The sequence below is a fragment of the Salmo salar genome, chromosome 04 (assembly GCF_965601325.2).
Source record: "Salmo salar chromosome 04, fSalSal1, whole genome shotgun sequence".
Lineage (NCBI taxonomy): Eukaryota > Metazoa > Chordata > Actinopteri > Salmoniformes > Salmonidae > Salmo > Salmo salar.
Window position 1 is genome coordinate 35,446,080 of NC_138294.1, and position 20,527 is coordinate 35,466,606.

At 39.6% G+C, this 20,527-nt stretch overlaps 1 protein-coding gene and 1 non-coding gene across 2 annotated transcripts in view; one reads left to right on the forward strand and one right to left on the reverse strand.

Moving 5' to 3' along the window:
- The first annotated feature begins 653 nt into the window (after positions 1 to 653).
- trnaa-ugc (transfer RNA alanine (anticodon UGC)) lies at positions 654 to 729 on the forward strand. The gene has a single exon. It is a non-coding gene; the product is annotated as a tRNA-Ala (tRNA).
- Positions 730 to 1,137: 408 nt separating this feature from the next.
- The window catches only part of LOC106602712 (alkaline ceramidase 2), a 35,114-nt gene continuing 15,724 nt past the window's right edge, over positions 1,138 to 20,527 (reverse strand). Inside the window, exons 4-6 of the mRNA XM_014195512.3 lie at positions 12,354 to 12,491; positions 2,453 to 2,590; positions 1,138 to 1,591 (exon numbers count right to left, since the gene is read on the reverse strand). Of these exons, the coding sequence (XP_014050987.1) occupies positions 1,402 to 1,591; positions 2,453 to 2,590; positions 12,354 to 12,491 (466 nt within the window). The 3' untranslated portion in view covers positions 1,138 to 1,401. The remainder of the gene's footprint in view (positions 1,592 to 2,452; positions 2,591 to 12,353; positions 12,492 to 20,527) is intronic.

A 20,527-nucleotide genomic window follows, 5' to 3' on the forward strand; every position in this document is an offset into this window, starting at 1 on the left:
GTTGGCAATAGAACAATCTTTCAAGTTATGCCCACCTGACCCAGATTGCGATTTATAATGGACCGTTTTTGGATTGCGTAATCAATAGTAATTGTGTAAAGATGGGGATGCAGGGCTGTGTTCCAAACAAAAAAACTACATGTCTGTTTGCTCTAGTTCCCCAACGGCACAGCTAGGAGAGAAGGAAAAAAAAGCTCCTTATAGTTGAAGACTCTTCTTTGAGTCATAAAAAGTGCATTGAAATTACTTCAGAACTGTGCACACTTTGGAGAAGCCACTTGGGAACACCAATTAGATCTCTCACTTGTCATTTTTTTGTCATATGTTGTACCTAACCCACATTTTCCAATAATATTTTTTATCGTGCAACTGAATGTATCCAGAGTATTTTTAGATTTCGTTATCAACAAATGCGGCAAAAAGTACATTGAAAGTAAAATGTACAAAAAATGTAATGTTTGGATTCAGTCTTCTGTCAGAACTGTTGTGTCCTCAGCTTTAGTCTGATAATTTTCCAATAACTAACCAAACTGTTCCCTTTGAATTGCTACCATGGTTATGCATTCCATATTTCTTCTGTAAGAAACATTTCAATTTCTCCCTATAGGTCAATTCCCATGAGTCTAAGGGGTTAATTAATACACGTCTATAACGGTCCCGTGTGGCTCAGTTGGTAGAGCATGGTGTTTGCAACGCCAGGGTTGTGGGTTCGATTCCCACGGGGGACCAGTACGGGGGAAAAAAATAAAAAATGTATGCATTCACATTCGCTCTGGATAAGAGCGTCTGCTAAATGACTAAAATGTAAATGTAATTAACAATCAGTCAGCTACGCTGTAAATGTAAATACTGCACAACATATACCAATGGCAAGGTCCTCACCATTTGTGCTCAATTGCCTGAAAATGCAAGGGCAGTGAGTATTTTGAATAGTAGATCCAGAGCTGAAAAATGTAACATTTCTGTGAGAAACACTGCAATACACCTATATACATTACTGCTTTACTCTAAATTGAATTATTCACGATCACCTCAACAAAGCCTGAGAATTACATTCGGAGTTGATTAATGAACACAACTTGGTAAGTTTCTTAGCATTGATGTTACCTCACTTATGTCACTTTAATAGACGACTGCGGGACACATTTGTGCTTTGACACTAAGTTGCATAAACATTATTGCATATGCAACAAGGGAGTGAGGGGATTTCATTTTGAGGCGATAACGGACAAGTTATGTCGACTTTGTCACCCATGTCAGAGAAGTACTTTAGAGGTACTTCATTTTAAAGCATTCTACATGCATTGTTCCGATTATCTGACATTAGGGCATATTTTGTGTGCATGTTTGGGGAACACCTCATAGTGAGGAATTTTCCAAGCACAGTGGGCCCTGAGGAGGTTATGTCACCTTGACAGAGTCAGATTTCTTGGTTTCACAGAGTAGAGTGACATAGGGCACTCCGATGAAGGCCCATTTCTCGTTGGGCCAGAACATGATGACCGGGCCTCGTTCGGGGGCCTCTGTGGCGACGTCGAAGTAGGCGAAGCACACACAGCCCAGGTAGGAGGCTAGGCAGATAAGAATGTGCCTGTGGGAACAAGAGTCATGGGGTCAGGACCAAAAACATTTAGGGCCAGTTTCTCAGAAAACTAGCCCTAATGGTGTATCTCAAAAAACTTGAGTGGCTTCCTTTCCTCATCTCCTTTCTTCCATCTGCACTGATGTGAAAGAACTTGCCCAGTGGGCAAAAATGATTGTAAGGATGTTCATAATGACAATTTCAACCAGCTTCTGGTTATAACAACATAATTTCAACTAGTTTAGCCTGCTGGGTGTCAGGAAAAAGGACATTTTTTAATACAGAAAGTGTGAAGACAATTTCATGTTTTTAATCTTCATGTATTTATTCCTTCTTAAAAACAGCAGGTGCAATTTCCAACCATTGCTGTCCTCTGGTGACCCAGATCAGTACCTGATTTGGACTTTGAAAACAAAGGTGTTGCAGGTTTCATACCCCACCCTTAGAATTGAATAGCCCTACATTAGAGTGGTTAATAAAATACTTCAAGCCTCTTAAAAAGGGAAAATAATTCTGAACGCCATTGTCATAAGAATATTTGTCATCATTATGCGTGCACCATGTGTGATGGAACATCAAGGTGACCCCATTTAAAAGGATTACATTAAAATGGTAGCTACCCATCTTTCCCACTCATTTGAGATTGAGGCATATACAGTAGCTGGAACTACATATCAGACAGCATGGTACATGGACTCATCTCACCATTAGACCACTTTTGAGGTCTGAAAACATTGTCACTTATGATTCATTTATTTTATTTATCTTAGTTGAAGTCACTGACTAAGTCACTCTGGATAACAGTGTCTGCTAAATGACCAAAATGTAAATGAAAACTTTCTCTGACTTTTCATGCAGTTTCAAGCTCACCAAGCACAGTGTAGGTAGGGGAAGTTGACAGAGGACCACATCTCACAGAAGATCTTGTCGCTGATCCAGCAGAGGAGAGCCAGAGCCCACCAAAACCCCGAGATCAGCCCCAGCTTGAATACACGTGGGTTCTCACACCTGCAAACACCACACAATAACATATTGACAATGCATAAGTCCCCACAAAGACATATACGTGACACACACTATTCAAATGTTAGCAAGAAAACACACACACTTCATGGCTTGCTGTTAATGTAAATTCTATATTGACAAGAACTACAGCCATCACGAAACCAAATGCCAGTACAACTTCCAGTAAATGTTCATACAATGCCCATACATATGACTTTTGATTGCATTTCAAATAAAAGAGCTTCAAACAATAGGAAGCCATGCATGTAAAAAGCAATGGGAAATGAAATATCACATTTTCATTTTAGTCATTTAGCATATGATCTTATCCAGAGCGACTTACAAGAGCAATTAGGGTTAAGTGCCTTGCTCAAGGGATTTTTCACCTAGTCTGTTGGGGGATTCAAACCAGCAACTTTTCAGTTACTGGCCTGTTGCTCTTAAACCACTAGGCTACCTGCCGCCATAATCAACTACAATCCCTATACAGATTTTGAATCTTGTGTAAAAATAATAATAAGCAGGTAGACTCCAGAGGTCGACCGATTAATCGGAATGGACGATTAATTAGGGCCGATTGAAAGTTTTCATAACAAATCGGAAATCGGTATTTTTGGACGCCGATTTGGCCGTTTTAAAAAAAAATAAAAATGTTTAAGACCTTTATTTAACTAGGCAAGTCAGTTAAGAACACATTCTTATTTTCAATGACGGCCTAGGAACGGTGGGTTAACTGCCTTGTTCAGGGGCAGAACGAAAGATTTTTACCTTGTCAGCTCAGGGATTCAATCTTACAACCTTACGGTTAACTAGTCCAACGCTCTAACCACCTGCTTTAAATTGCACTCCACGAGGAGCCTGCCTGTTACGCGAATGCAGTAAGAAGCCAAGGTAAGTTGCTAGCTAGCATTAAACTTATCTTATAAAAAACAATCAATCAATCATAATCACTAGTTAACTACACATGGTTGATGATATTACTAGTTTATCTAGCCTGTCCTGCGTTGCATATAATCGCTTAGAAACACGTTGCTCCAACCATAAACATCAATGCCTTTCTTAAAATCAATACACAAGTATATATTTTTAAACCTGCATATTTAGTTAATATTGCCTGCTAACATGAATTTCTTTTAACTAGGGAAAATGTGTCACTTCTCTTGCAACAGAGTCAGGGTATATGCAGCAGTTTGGGCCGCCTGGCTCGTTGCAAACTGTGAAGACTATTTCTTCCTAACAAAGACAGCCGACTTCGCCAAACGGGGGATGATTTAACAAAAGCGCATTTGCGAAAAAAGCACAATCGTTGCACGACTGTACCTAACCATAAACATCAATGCCTTTCTTAAAATCAATACACAGAAGTATACATTTTTAAACCTGCATATTTAGCTAAAAGAAATCCAGGTTAGCAGGCAATATTAACCAGGTGAAATTGTGTCATTTTGCGTTCATTGCACGCAGTCGGGGTATGTGCAACAGTTTGGGCCGCCTGGCTCGTTGCGAACTAATTTGCCAGAATTTTACGTAATTATGACATAACATTGAAGGTTGTGCAATGTAACAGGAATAACGTTTTGTTTTCGAGATGATAGTTTCCGGATTCGACCATATTAATGACCTAAGGCTCGTATTTCTGTGTGTTATTATGTTATAATTAAGTCTATGATTTGATAGAGCAGTCTGACTGAGCGGTGGTAGGCAGCAGCAGGCTCGTAAGCATTAATTCAAACAGCCCTTCGCAATGCATTGCGCTGTTTATGACTTCAAGCCTGTCAACTCCCAAGATTAGGCTGGTGTAACCGATGTGAAATGGCTAGCTAGTTAGCGGGTGTGCGCTAATAGCGTTTCAAACGTCACTCGCTCTGAGACTTGGAGTAGTTGTTCCCCTTCCTCTACATGGGTAACGCTGCTTCGAGGGGTAACGCTGCTTCGAGGGTGGCTGTTGTCGATGTGTTCCTGGTTCGAGCCCAGGTAGGAGCGAGGAGAGGGAGGGAAGCTATACTGTTACACTGGCAATACTAAAGTGCCTAAGAACATCCAATAGTCAAAGGTATATGAAATACAAATCGTATAGAGAGAAATAGTCCTATAATTCCTATAATAACTACAACCTAAAACATCTTACCTGGGAATATTGAAGACTCATGTTAAAAGGAACCACCAGCTTTCATATGTTCTCATGTTCTGAGCAAGGAACTTAAACGTTAGCTTTTTTACATGGCACATATTGCACTTTTACTTTCTTCTCCAACACTTTGTTTTTGCATTATTTAAACCAAAATGAACATGTTTCATTATTTATTTAAGGCTAAATTGATTATATTGATGTATTATATTAAGTTAAAATAAGTGTTCATTCAGTATTGTTGTAATTGTCATTATTACAAATAAATAAATAATAAATAAATAAATAAATAAATAGGCCGGTTAATCGGTATCAGCTTTTTTTGTTAATCGGTCGACCTCTAGTAGACTCCCCCCAATTCAGTCAGTCAGACACATGTGTGCACTGGCAGTAGTTGTGTATTGCTATTTACAAATACACACACTGCATGAGCAGTATTTAACTGAGCCTCAGTCCCATGTCACATTGACGGGTGACTCGGCCTGACAGGAAATTAAGTGCGGCGATGGGCCGTGTCGTGACATGTGGTCTGTACTGGGACGATAAACCATTAAATCATCAACATCGACCACTTATCGCAGGCATTTTGCTGATATCGTTCATTACAATAAGTAGCCTGTACTAGAGAAATGTGAAGTTTGCTAATATCGGTGACTGTTAATGGGACAATTGATGGCTACAACCATAAAACTTGTACTAGTAGTTTAAAAGGTAATACATTTTTTTTAAACTGTGGTGCATATTAATGCTATAAAATTGTTCTATTTAATTGCATCAATTCAGGCAATTTATCGCGATATGTATTTTTGTTCATATGGCCCAGCTCTTGTCTGTACATCTGGCTAATTAAGCACAGAGAGGGAGAAACACATGCACGAGAGAACGAGCAGTAAAGAGGAAGTGCAAAAATAAAGAGACGGGGGACAATAGACAGTGTCAGGAAATAGAATGTCAGAAGAACTATTAACTCATATTAGCACATTTCGATGCAACTTTGAGCTTGAAGGAGACACACGCATGTTAAAAAACCACGGACTATCGGTAGTGAAATGACAACGGGGTCGTTCCACAAAATGAGAGTAACTTGTTGAAAAATTTAAAAAAATTGTTTTCCCGTCTCAAGAGGTTAAAATAGGCCTATAGTAAGTGAGTATTAAGTGCCAAATAAAGTAACAGGGTGGAGCGTAACAGGCCATAAATCAGCCATAAATCCCTTTGTGACAGGGGGAATGGAAGCTGGTTGTGTGCAACAGTGAGGGGCAATTGAATGCAAGTTTGTTTGTTAAGATGTATTTATTTTTGTAATAGTAACACCATATTGGGCTCCTGAGTGGCGCAGCGGCCTAAGGCACTGCATCTCAGTGCTAGAGGGCTCACTACAGACCCTGGTTCGATCACTGCCTGCCGTGATTGGGAGTCCCATAGGGCGGCGCACAATATGCCCAGTGTCATCCAGGTTAGGGCTTGGACAGGGTAGGCCATCATTGTAAAATAAGAATTTGTTCTTAACCGACTTGCCTAGTTAAATAAAAGGTTCAAATAAAAAATGTATTCAAATGAGAGTTCAGTTCATAGTAGAGGGTTGATCTTAAAATGAGGGACAGGTTTTTTTAACATAAGAATTAGTCCCTAAATCACATGAAATAAAATTATAAATCTTCATAAATTACTTTAAAAAAGCAAAGCAACAAAATAACTAGGGATTTCCAATGATGATGAAAACTGAGAAATTTGGGGAGTAAGTGAGAGAGTGCACAAGGGACATGTCAAAATGCAGATTTTTTTGTACTTTAGCAAGTCTTTGTCCCTCCATCTGTCCGTCCGTCCTTACATGCAAACTCAAACAGCACTGGCCCAATTTTGACCAAACTTGGGTGAATGATGCGTCTCGCCATAGAGATTCGTCATTTACAAAATTGCATTGATTGGCACAAGGCAGGAGCTATGGTAATTAACTGAAATTGAGTCACATCAGAGAGGAAGAGATGAAGTACAGGGTGTGAATTAGGGAAAGGGGGATACCTAGTCAGTTGTACAACTGAATACCTTCAACTGAAATGTATCTTCCGCATTTAACCAACCCCTCTGAATCAGAGATGTGCTGTGGCCTGCCTTAATCGACATCCAAGTCTTCGGCGTCCAGGGAACAGTGGGTTAACTGCCTTGCTCTGGGGCAGAATGACAGATTTTTACCTTGTCGGCTCGAGGATTCGATCCAGCAACCTTTCGGTTACTGGCCCAACACTCTAACCAGCTGAAGAGACTGGTACCCAGGCTAACTGTCTTCCATTTTTTAAGAAATGTCTTTTCATTGTTAGAGCGACTTGAGCATCTGGTCAATATAATGGATAATCATGGGGGACGACATGTTTACTGTTGCCTTGTTCATATAAAAAATGTGATTTATTGAATTTTAAAAGGGCACTTCATTTAATTTAACAGGCTTTTAAAATGCAATATTGGTGCACAATCTCTACTTAAAATATCAAAACGGTTTCACGACCGTCATATGAATAATTGGACCAAGGCGCAGCGTGAGTAGAGTTTCACATTTTAATGATAGTGAAACTTCCAAAACAACAAAGATATAACGATCGTGAAATACGTAGCGCACATAGGCACTCATACAAAACAATATCCCAATTAGAGGTAACGATTATCAGCTGCCTCTAATTGGGAACCACACACACACACACACACACACACACACACAAACACAGAAATATAATACCCCCTAGTCACGGACCTAAAACACCATAGAGAACCCCGAGGGCTCTCTATGGTCAGGGCGTGACAAACGGACTCATTTCGTGGATGACCCACCTGCTAGCGACACAGGTACCAATCAATTAATACAGACAAAAGACTAATCTCCAATGGAATAGATTCTACAAGTCTCTGGAACTCTATTGGAGGGATGCAACACCATCCTTCCACGAGAAATTCCATTATTTGGTGCTTTGTTGATGGTGGTGAAAAATGCTGGTCTTAGGTGCCGCTCCAGAATGTCCCATAAGTGTCCAATTTGGTTGAGATCTGGTGACATAGTGAAACATCAGCAAGTTGAGCAGTCTTTGTCACTGAAGCTCTTGCCAAACGTGCCCCAACAATCAACCCTCTTTTAAAGTCACCGAGATCTCTTCTAGCCATGGTAGCCAAAATAAAATGGGCAACTGGGTCTGCCCAGCATTTCTATACACTAAACATGAGGAGATGATAATTCCACACCTGTGTGCAAGCACCTGCTTTCAATATACTTTGTATCCCTTATTTAGTCTGTCTGTCTGATGAAGTTACTCTCACCCCAAGGTATAATAAGGAAGACAAAGATAATAGAAGCAAAGCAAGATACAGCACATATATTAAATGGTTCCCTTTTCAAGTGCTTCCCTGAAATTAAAACCAGGAATAGTCAGAGATCCTATATGTTCCTTTAGTTCAGGATGAGGCCATTCTAAACTGGGCTCTATGATAAAACATACGTAGAACACAAACCATGCATTAACAGTGATTTAAAAATGTAAAATTCACCCACTTAGCAAGATAATGAAAAAGCCCCATAATTGGTTTGAAATGTATTGCGTAAATAACAGATGAGTCTGTCATGTCTGTCACTATCATTAAATGTGAAGACTTATTTATATCAAATCAGTTCTCTAGGTTTAATTATTAAGTGATTAAACTAATCATGTTAACATTAATTAACTAGGAAGTCAGGGCACCACGGAAAATTAGAGTTTTAGAGTTATAATTTTCCGAATATAACTCTTCAGATATTTTAATATTACAGTCTTCTATTAATGAATTATTACTTCATCAGTTCTCAATACTGAATGTCGCAACCCCTTAGATATCTGCACGAACCCTAGCCTAAATCATGAATCAGCGATATACAAAATTGGCTTAATTATTTATTTACTAACTAACCACACAGAATTACATAACAAACAAACAAACAGTAGATACTTGGGTTACTACATGATACAAAGAAAAAGTCTCTAGCTGACGAAGCCAATATGATGGCTTGGTAGACAAAGGAAAGAGGTGGGGACTGAGAAAGAGCGGCAAAGAAAGACAAAATGGATTCACTACACACAGTTGATAATTATATTCATTGAAATGCTAATCCTTTGCACATGAACGGCCACTCATTCAAGAACATTTGCAATGTATATATTTACGCCCGTATGTCATTATTGTCTTCTCTATTGGAATCGTGGTCAATTCAGAGTCTCTGGTTAACTTCCCCAGAAGTCACAATGTCCTTCGTGGTTGTAGTTTTCTCCGTGGCTCTGGATAGTGTCTGTTGTAATGGATACGTCAGGCGTAACATGTTCTTAGATTAGATGTTTCGGTGGTTGTGGGTATTCTCGTCCTAGGTTTACGTCATTTCTAGCTACAGACTAGTAATTCTACGTCTAGGATTTGCTCTTATGCTGTTTGATAGTCTCAGAGATTAACCATTTCCAGCCGTGTTGCCAACACTACACGCGGTATGGTCTCCGTGGCCTATAGAATTGTAGCCATTCGAATGTGTGGACTCCATCCCGGCGTTCCCTGACTTAATGTATATTTTGTAGGAAGTGGGTTTTATACTCTGTAGAAGAAGGGGAGGTTCTATGACGCCTAATGTGATGTCTGGGCTCATGGGGGTGTGGCAACCGACTAGTTAATCTTTATATAAAAATCCATACCCTCATTTAGAAGGTTAACATCACATTACATCTTTTCACAAATAGTTTCATGTTTAATCACATACGTTTCACAATATTTAGATGTAAACCTGACAGCTGGGAAATGTACACTTTAAGAGATACAGTTGTGTGTTTCCTGTCCTTCATGAGATCACCAAATGAAAAGCACTCGTCATAAAACTGTCCCCTAAGTGTCCACGGACCGTTCCCACATTCTCAAAAGTAGAAACATTGTTTAATTATTCAAACTTTTGATGTCCAAAGGTCTCTCTGTGTTCCACAGTTTACATTCCAATCTCAAACACTACAGAGCATAGGGGCAGCGCATTTTATGACCGACCATAAAACAGTCGACTTCCCACTCTATGAGAGAGAGCACGCTGTAGAGCGGACCCCCGTAACCTGATCCTTCAGATCGTCACAGGAGAGTTATGACAAGTCCTTCATGCTGAACAATGACTTCAAATTGTTAATAAAAAAAATGCACTTAGCGTTTGACATGAGAGCGCTAACTGTTTTAGTGCAATGAGAGTGGGTAAGATGCTAAGCTATTGGGCTCAGTTGATAAACTAGAGGGAAATGTTAACGGAGTTACAAAATCAATTGTGATGTACTAGAAGGCAGCAGGCCATGTTTTATAGGGTCTCCTGCAGGAACTCTCATCCACTTAGCAGAACTACGAAAACAAAACAACAATATCAATGACTGGCCGTGTGAGGTATGTCAAGAATTAGAAACAAGTAGAACAATGGATGAATCAAGGCTAAATGCTTTAAGTGAGTCAAGTCTTGTAGGAAAAGGAAAAAACATCATGCACCCACTTCCACACAGGTGCATATACACAAACCGATACGCGCACACGACAGGAATGGCCCTTTGTGCTGCTATTTGGAAGAATGTTATTTCCTTCAACATTGACAGCAACACACTATTGAAAAGACTCAAAGTAACACAATGCAAAATAGGTGACACATAACCATAGTCAAAAATGTGGACCCTCCAAAATGTGACTAACTTGTTTTCTGTCTAAATGGTTTTCTGTGTGTTAACTGCTACTACACTCTGATCTTAGAGAAAAAAATTATTTAGAAATGTACTTTTAACACTTTGACTGTTTCCCATTACTGGTTGAAAATTACTACACTACAACAAAGTGTTGTCACGATACCAGTATCATGAAACAAGAAGCAGACTGAACTCCATGGTCCTTTAACAACCTGTTTTAGGTCACATATTGTGTGTCTAGTTTAGAAATAAAAACGTGCCTCTGGGTGACAACTCTTTTCCCTGGGAAATTGAGTCCACTTCATGTGTTGCTTACTTGCCATGAAACTTGTGACATCACTATAACATTACACTCATCACTTTTGTAAAGCACCAGGAATTGTTGATGCTTACACAACACTAAATCATATTAACTGAGATAAGGTTTGGATGTAGAATCAGCAAAGTGAGGCGAATCGCTATTTTCAATGCGAGTGAGAGGAAGACATTATCCCTGAGGCTCAACTTTGCGGCTTTCGCGTGCACACCCACACACGTCCACTATCGCATGTGGACACACACCCAAACACACCTTGTGGCTGCCTCATTAGATACAGCTTTCAAAACATTCAGACGCCTGGAGTATTATCCATTTCACATTCACTCAGCAACAGGCCACAAAGTCTTTTATAAAAATATAATCCTTACATTTGAGGGTGCATTCTTTCATACAGATCCATTACATTCCAATTCAGGAGATGAATTGACATTCATATCCAGAAGATTTCTTTCCAATTAATTAATTAATTAATTACATTTCAATTCTCTTCCTGAAATGGACTTGACCACAACCCTGGTTTCTACATATACTTTAGGCCTAAGGCCCCTCAGAGAGAACTAATGACTCAATGTCAATGTGCTATCTGTTATTTAATGGATTCATAAATGATTTAATCTGTGGAGGCTTCTCAAGCCTAATTTAGCTAGACAGCAAACTCAACTAGCTGTAGGCCCCATACAATAGGACAGATTTGTGGACTCAAGTCACCTGACTTGGACTAAAGTCACAAATTTGATGACTTGAGACTCGACTTGATAGAAAATAAAATAACTGGAGACTTGACTATGACTTGAGACTGATGACTTGAAATTATCTGGCCATGTTTTGTAACGTTTTGTCACTCATTTTGTGGCAGAGTCGCTAGTGAAACGCAAATTATTGTTCCATGTATAAATGCTTAGGAAATAGCAATTCGGTCTCCCAAGGGGAGGCTTTGCAGTCTTGCCCTCTACCGGTGTCCGTTCAGATAGCCTCTGTATCAGGCTTAACCTGTCCTATTTCTTTTGGGCTAATTGCCCGTGTATATTTGGTAAATCTACTTGTATATTTTGTATGATATAGCACTTTCACAACAACCTGTCTTGCCTTCTGCTGATTTCATGCCCTTACAACTGCTACAAGGTCCCCATTTTACAATTACATAATCAAAATGTGTTGTTGACAAAATATTGAAAACGGCTGTCTGGTAGCCTCAATAAATAGAGAAAGATTTGTAGTTGAACAAGTCATCGCATGTATAGATTTTATTTTTACTTGACTTCAGACATGACTTGAAAAAAACTTTGCTCGGCTCAAATTGACTTGCTCTTAGAATGCACGACTTGGACATTTATTCATTTAACTAGGCAAGTCAGTTAAGAACAAATTCTTATATACAATGACGGCCTACCAAGAGGCCTCCTGTGGGGACGGGCTGGGAACGGGAAATTGACTCGACCTGTTCTACTTGGGACTCGACGTGAGATGGATCTTGTGACTTAAGTTTTGCTTGTGACTCGAATAATAGCGACTTGGTCCCAGTTCTGCAACAGGATGTACCAGCTAGTCTATTGCATGTGATATTTGTCGGTGTTTGTTCTTAATAACCCACCTGTTGAAGTAAAACTGAATCATTCTCACCTTTTGAGCTCGGTAATGAGCAGAACGGTGCAGGGGATACCCAGAGTCATCAGAGACACCGAGTTGACGACGGGCTTAACGAAGGCCAAACCAGTGGTGATCCCGGACAAGATGCCGATGACCACTTTGAACCTTGACCTGGAAAGCAAAGATAACTATATGACCACAGAGCAAAACATATTGGCAAAGCTGCATCTGCTTATTTAGAATGTGATTGAGCACTGGGAAGAGTGCGACATGGGAGTATAGTGCACAAACAGAAAAACAGTATAAAATAACAAAAACAGCTGTATATTGAAGATTCAAATAGATGCAATTTATCTGAGGATTTGAAAAGTCCTTTATTTTGATGTCGGACAATTTAGCCAGGATACCCGTCCAAAACCACCAACACAGGAAACACTTCACATCAATCCAAACGCACTGGATCAAAATGCAGTGTGCAATGGTAGGTAAAAAATGTTCAGTAAAGTGCAAGCCCAGGCCAGGCTGGATTTCAGCGACGTGATGGCTTTGGTTACAAAGAAGGACAAACAGTGCCTTCAGAAAGTACTCACACTCCTTGACTTTTTCCACATTTTTTGTTACAGCCTGCATTTAAAATGGATACAATTCTGATTGTCACTGGCCCACACACACACCCCATAATGTCAAAGTGGAATTATGCTATTAGAATTTTTTACAAATTAATTCAAACTGAAAAGCTGAAATGTCATTAGAAAAGTATTCAACATCAGTGAATTTCAAAACGCAGATTCAACCAAAGTCCAGAGAGGTTTTTCAATGCGTCGCAAAGGGCACCTTTTATTTGCATTAATTTAACCCTTATTTTACCAGGTAAGTTGACTGAGAACACATTCTCATTTATAGCAATGACATGGGGAAAGGTTACAGGGGAGAGGAGGGGGGGGATGAATGAGCCAATTGGAAGCTGGGAATGATTAGGTGGCCATGATGGTATTGGGAATTTAGCCAGGCCACCGAGGTCAACACCCCTAAGTGTTTTTTTTAATTTATTTTTAATGTATTTTTTTAGACCAGAGGAAAGAGTGCCTCCTACTGGCCCTCCAACACCACTTCCAGCAACATCTAGTCTCAAATCCTGAGACAGACCAGGACCAACCCTGCTTAGCTTCAGATAAAAGTGGGATGAAGCTGGCACCTATTAGTAGATGGGTAAAAATAATAATTTTTGAATATTGACTATCCCTTTGAGCATGGTGAAGTTACTAATTTCACTTTGGAGTGTGTATCAATACACCCAGTCACTACAAAGATACAGGCGTCCTTCCTAACTCAGTTGCCAGAGAAGAAGGAAAGCACTCAGTGATTTCACCATGAGGCCAATGGTGTTGTTAAAACAGTTACAATGTTTAAATGGCTGGGGACTGATCCACAACATTATATAGGTTTACATTTTTTATTTATACAGTACAAGTAAAAAGTTGACACACCTACTGATTTTAGGGTTTTTCTTTATTTTCACTATTTTCTACATCTTAGAATAATAGTGAAGACATGAAATAACACATATGGAATCATGTAGTAACCAAAAAAGTGTGTTAAAACAAATCTAAATACATTTTAGATTCCTTAAAGTAGCCACCATTTATTTGCCTTGATGACAGTTTTGCACTCTTGGCATTCACTAAACCAGCTTCATGAGGAATGCTTTTCCAACAGTCTTGAAGGAGTTCCCACATACGCTGAGCACTTGTTGGCTGCTTTCATTTCACTCTGAGGTCCAACTCATCCCAATTGGGTTGAGGTCGGGTGATTGTGGAGGCCAGGTCATCTGATGCAGCACTCCATCACTCTCCTTCTTGGTCAAATAGCCCTTACAGCCTGGAGGTGTGTTTTGGGTCATTGTCCTGTTGAAAAACAAATTATAGTCCCACTAAGCGCAAACCAGATGGGATGGCGTATTACTGCAGAATGCTGTGGTAGCAATGCTGGTTAAATGTGACTTGAATTCTAAATAAATCACAGACAGTGTCATCAGCAAAGTACCCCCACACCTCCTCCTCCATGCTTCACGGTGGGAACCACACATGCGGAGATCATCCGTTCATCTATTCTGCGTCTCACAAAGACACGGCGGTTGGAACCAAAAATCTCAAATTTGGACTCCACCGGTCTAATGTCCATTGCTCGTGTTTCTTGGCCCAAGCAAGTCTCTTATTATTATTGGTGTCCTTTAGGAGTAGTTTCTATGCAGCAATTCGACCACGAATGCCTGATTCACGCAGTCTCCTCTGAACAGTTGATGTTGAGATGTGTCTGTTACTTGAACTCTGTGAAGCATTTATTTGGGCTGCAATCTGAGGTGCAGGTAACTCTAATGAACTTATCCTCTGCAGCAGAGACAACTCTGGGTGGCGGTCCTCATGAGAGCCAGTTCCATCATAGATGGTTTTTACGACTTGAAGAAACTTTCAAAGTTCTTGAAATTTTCCAGATTGACTGACCTTCATGTCTTAAAGTAATGGACTATTGTTTCTCTTCACTTATTTGAGCTGTTCTTGCCATATGGTATTTGACCAAATAAGGCTATATTCTGTATACCCCCTACCTTGTCACAACACAACTGATTGACTCAAACTCATGAAGGAAAGAAATTCCACAAATGAACTTTTAACAAGGCCACCTGTTAATTGAAATGCTCTGCAGGTGATTACCTCATGAAGCTGGTTGAGAGAATGCCAAGACTTTGCAATACTGTCATCAAGGCAAATGGTGGCTACTTTGAAGAATCTCAAATATATTTTATATTTGGATTTATTTAAGACTTTTTTGGTTACTACATGATTCCATATGTCTTATTTCATAGTTTTGATGTCTTCACTATTATTCTACAATAATAGTGAAAAACCATGGAATGAGTAGGTGTCCAAACTTTTGACTGGTACTGTATGTGTGAAACCTATTTTGATTTAGAATGGACCATTATCATGCACCGGTCTCAAAACATGCACTTAAATAGCAAATGGAGGACGCTTTTACCGTTGTTTATTTTCATGCCAGCCAGGTAGGCTATACTCCTGTTGAAAAGAGAAGCAATGTGCTTAATATTAGGAAAGTTGATAAATAAATAAATAAATAAATATAGTAGGCCTAGCCTATAGAAAGTTGATGGGATCCTCCTCTTTTTAGAGGACATCACTCTGTTTTCTCATGCAATTGCATAGCCTGCGCAACATGAGCTAATGGGATCTCATGAATTGTTTGATTAGATTTGAGACATTTGCATTGATGTCAGAGTGATTAGAGGGACAATCGAGTGCTAAGTACCAGGCAGTTTGCAAGTTTGGTAGGCTGTCGTGTCTTTGGGGGTACCATTAAACTGAAGATATGTTTATCAATTAGCTCCCTGTAATTATTATCACGCGATTAAACTGATTAATCGTTTAATTGTAATTAACTAGGAGGTCGGGGCACCAAGGAGAATATTCAGATTACAAAGCTATAATTTTCCTAATATAACTTTCCTGTACTATAATATTATATTCTATTATAGTATAGGTCGATTATCTTCTTAAGTTTAAATGGTGTATTTACCTCTAGTCCAGTCTCATTCCAAAACGTCGTAAATTGTTGTATCTGCACGAACCCAGTCTTTACTAAAATCATCCATACATCAATTGTCTTAAAATCATTTATTTACTACACTAAGTAATTAACAGAAAAACAGTAATTATTGTCACAAAGGATTGGTATCGGAATGTGCCCTTGTGGGCTAAACAGGCTGGTCGGCCTGTTGAACAATGGGTCATAAATGGTCAGCTGAGAAGTTTACACAGAGTTCATTAATATTACAATTGAAGGCTCACTCATTCGGGAACAATTGCAATCAATATATATTTACGGTTAGTGTGTCGTCGTTCTTTGTTGGAGAGTTCGGTTCTGTTGGAGAGTGTGTGTTCTCTCTCTCTCTCTCTGAATGGATCTTTCAGAGCGACATTCATTAATGTCGTCATAGAATGGTGGTTTCGTTGGTCTTCGCGTTCGATGATATAATTTACTTAGCTGCAGACTAATAATTAATATCAAAGACTTGTTCTTATTCTGTCGGTATCAATAGTCTAAAAGTTAACCACGTGGTATGGTTCACTTTCAGTAGAGGAATTGGATGGTCAAACCTCTGGCCATAGAGTGTAGGCCTGGTCGGGAGAAATGTAAATCAGGGAGTGTTTTGTAGTGCCCATCGAACAGGCTGGTCAAATGACGCCTGGTCCTGTATATGTCCCTGGGGCGTGCCTATGAGTGAGTTAGATTTGGTTACAGAAATACAATTCTATCACATTACATCAGTACATAGCATCTCAATGTCTTACAAAAGCTTTATTCTTATTAATACATTCCATACACCCATATGAGGCAAGTCTTAAACTGAGTCTATTATATAAACAGTTTTATGGTAATATGGCTATATTGTCTCTTCTGAGTATCACAAAATTGTACCAAAAGAGGCCAACGTCATGACAGCTACTAATGACCATCAGCAGCATCAGAGCTTGGAGAAGCCGAAGTACAGTGACTAAAGGGTCACGTGGAATTTGACTGCCGTCATGACTCGTGACCGCTGGTGTTGCGGTAATACGGTCATCTAACAGCCCTTAACACAACAAAATGTGGAATAAGTCAAGGGGTATGAATACTTTCTGAAATCACTGTAGCTCTAGAGAAGTCCTCACTTTGGGAACTCTGTGCCTTCTTCCTGAAGGGAGTAGCTGCAACATTGCGAATACAGGATGTCCTCAGAGCCCTTATTGATTGTGGAGATGAGTGAGGGTGAGTTGTTTAGCTCCAGTAATGCAACTTGAGATGTAATGCAACATGTCATGTGAGACATCAACTTCAATAAATGTTTTTATTTGCAATGATTCCCTACATCCTATTTTTGATCGTATTCTTTTGTGCCACTCTACCGATCCAGGTAAGACTAAGGAAAGTCCTTAGGGACAATAGGACTGACAGCCTCCTTCCTGACTGTCGTCTCAAGGACACATAATGACAATAGTAATAGATGTGCTGCCATTTAGGCTGACACTAGCTGAAATATCTAGGTAGAGTACATATGGATGACAGCCACCACAGAGGTGTCAATAATGCATTTAATGACAATGGAAAGGGATATAGGGACATGTGATGCAGCTTTGACTGGTGTCAGCTATCTCAGACAGGACTATTATTAAACATGGTCATACCAATGGCCACATGACAAAGAGTAGCCAACAGCAAACTTAATGAAACACCAAGAGTGGAAAAAGCTCATGGTAAAATAAACATCTATGAAACTGAAATAGTAAGTGTTTCTTTCATCCGGAAAGTTGCTTACTCAAAGAGAACAAATTAAAACTTAGAAATGTAATATTTTACATTATGTTGCAATGATGACCAGCTGGCCAGTGTTCACTGACATGCACATGTTATTTAACCTTTATTTAACTAGGCAAGCCAGTTAAGAACAAATTCTTAAATTACAATGATGGCCAAACCAGGACGACAACGTGCACCGCCCTATGGGACTCCCAATCATGGCCGGATGTGATTCAGCCTGGATTCGAACTAGGGACTATAGTGACGCCTCTTACATTGTGGTGTGTACCTTAGGGCTCCCAAGTGGCGCAGCGGTCTATTTTCAACCTATCCCTCACCCAGTCTGTAATACCAGCTTGATTCAAGCCGAGCACTAGTCCTCATGCCCAAGAAGGCCAAGGTAACCTACCTAAATTACTATCGCCCCGTAGCACTCAAATCTATAGCCATGAAATGCTTTAAAAGGCTGGTCATGGCTCACATCAACACCATTTGGAGGTGGAGGGTCCGTCATGGTCTGGGGCGGTGTGTCACAGCATCATTGGACTGAGCAGCTCCAAACCATGATGCTCCCTTCACCATACTTCACAGTTGGGATGAGGTTGATGAAGGTGTGCTGTGCCTTTTTCTCCACACATAGGTGTTGTGTTCCTTCCAAGCAACTCAACTTCAGTTTCATCTGTCCTCAGAATATTTTGCCAATAGCGCTGTGGAACATCCATATGCTCTTTTGCAAACTTCAGACCTGCAGCAATGTTTTTTTTGGACAACAGTGGCTTCTTCCGTGGTGTCCTCCCATGAACACCCGTCTTGTTTAGTGTTTTACATATCATAGACTCGTCAACAGAGATGTTAGCATGCTCCAGAGATTTCTTTAAGTCTTTAGCTGACACTAAGATTCTTCTTAACCTCATTGAGCATTCTGCGCTGTGCTCTTGCAGTCATCTTTGCAGGACGGCCACTCATAGGGAGAGTAACAACACTGCTAAACTTTCTCCATTTATAGACAATCAAGGCTTTTAGAGATACTTTTATAACCCTTTCCAGCTTTATGCAAGTCGACAATTCTTAATCTTGGGTCTTCTGAGAACTCTTTTGTTCGAGGCATGGTTCAGGCAATGCTTCTTGTGAATAGCAAACTCACATTTTGTGAGTGTTTTTCTAGGACAGGGCAGCTCTGACCAACATCTCCAATCTCACCTCAATGATTATACTCCAGGTTAGCTGACTCCAATTATCTTTTGGAGAAGTCATTAGCCTTGGGGATCACATACCTTTTCAAACCTACACTGTGAATGTTTAAATTATGTATTCAATGTAGACAAGAAAAATACAATAAATGTGTGTTATTAGTTTAAGCAGACTGTGTTTGTCTGTTGTTGTGACAGATGAAGATCAGATCTAATTTTAATGACAAATTTATGCAGAAATCCAGATAATTCCAAAAGGACACACACATTTGTGTATGTATGTATGTATGTATGTATGTATGTATGTATGTATGTATGTATGTATGTATGTATGTACGTACATAGGTACGTTTAATGTTCGTACGTATCACACGCATACTGACGCCAATCACCTATCCTGTTGCCTAGTCACTTTACCCCTACCTATATGTACATAGATACCACAATTAAATTGTACCCTTGCACATCGACTCGGTACTAGCACTCCCTGTATAGAGCCATGTTATTTTTTACTCGTTATTCACTGTGTATTTATTCCTCATGTCACTATTTCTATTCATTTAATTTTTATTTTTTATCTTTAACTCAGCATTGTAAAAAAAAGTACCCATAAGTAAGCATATCACTGTTTACAAAGCATGTGACAAATAACATTTTATTTGATACCATGTAGTTTAATGGAACTGAAACCAACCAGTCCCCCAAAAGGCTAGAGTCTGCACTAGAGGTCGACCGATTATGATTTTTCAACGCCGATACCGATTATTGGAGGACCCCAAAAAAAAGCCGCTACCGATTAATCAGCCGATTTTTTTTGTTTATTTGTAATAGTGACATTTACAACAATACTGAATGAACACTTATTTTAGCTTAATATAATACATAAATACTATCAATTTAGCCTCAAATAAATAATGAAACATGTTCAATTTGGTTTAAATAATGCAAAAACAAAGTGTTGAAGAAAGTAAAAGTGCAATATGTGCCATGTAAAAAAGCTAACGTTTAAGTTCCCTGCTCAGAACATGAGAACATATGAAAGCTGGTGGTTCCTTTTAACATGAGTCTTCAATATTCCCAGGTAAGAAGTTTTAGGTTGTAGTTATTATAGGACTATTTCTCTCTATACGTCATTTACCTTTGACTATTGGATGTTCTTATAGGCCCTTTAATATTGCCAGTGTAAAAGTATAGCTTCTGTCCCTCTCCTCGCTCCTACCTGGGCTCGAACCAGGAACACATCGACAACAGCCACCCTCGAAGCAGCGTTACCCATGTAGAGCAAGGGGAACAACCACTCCCAAGTCTCAGAGCGAGTGACGTTTGAAACGCTATTAGCGCGCATCCGGCTAACTAGCTAGCCATTTCACATCGGTAACACCAGCCTAATCTCGGGGGTTGATAGGCTTGAAGTCATAAACAGCGCAATGCTTGAAGAATTGCGAAGAGCTGCTGGCAAACGCACGAAGGTGCTGTTTGAATGAATGCTTACGAGCCTGCTGCTGCCTACCATCGCTCAGTCAGACTGCTCTATCAAATAATAGACTTAATTATAACACACACAAATACGAGCCTTTGGGCATTAATATGGTCGAATCCGGAAACTATCATTTCGAAAACGAAACGTTAATTATTTCAGTGAAATACGGAACCTTCCGTATTTTA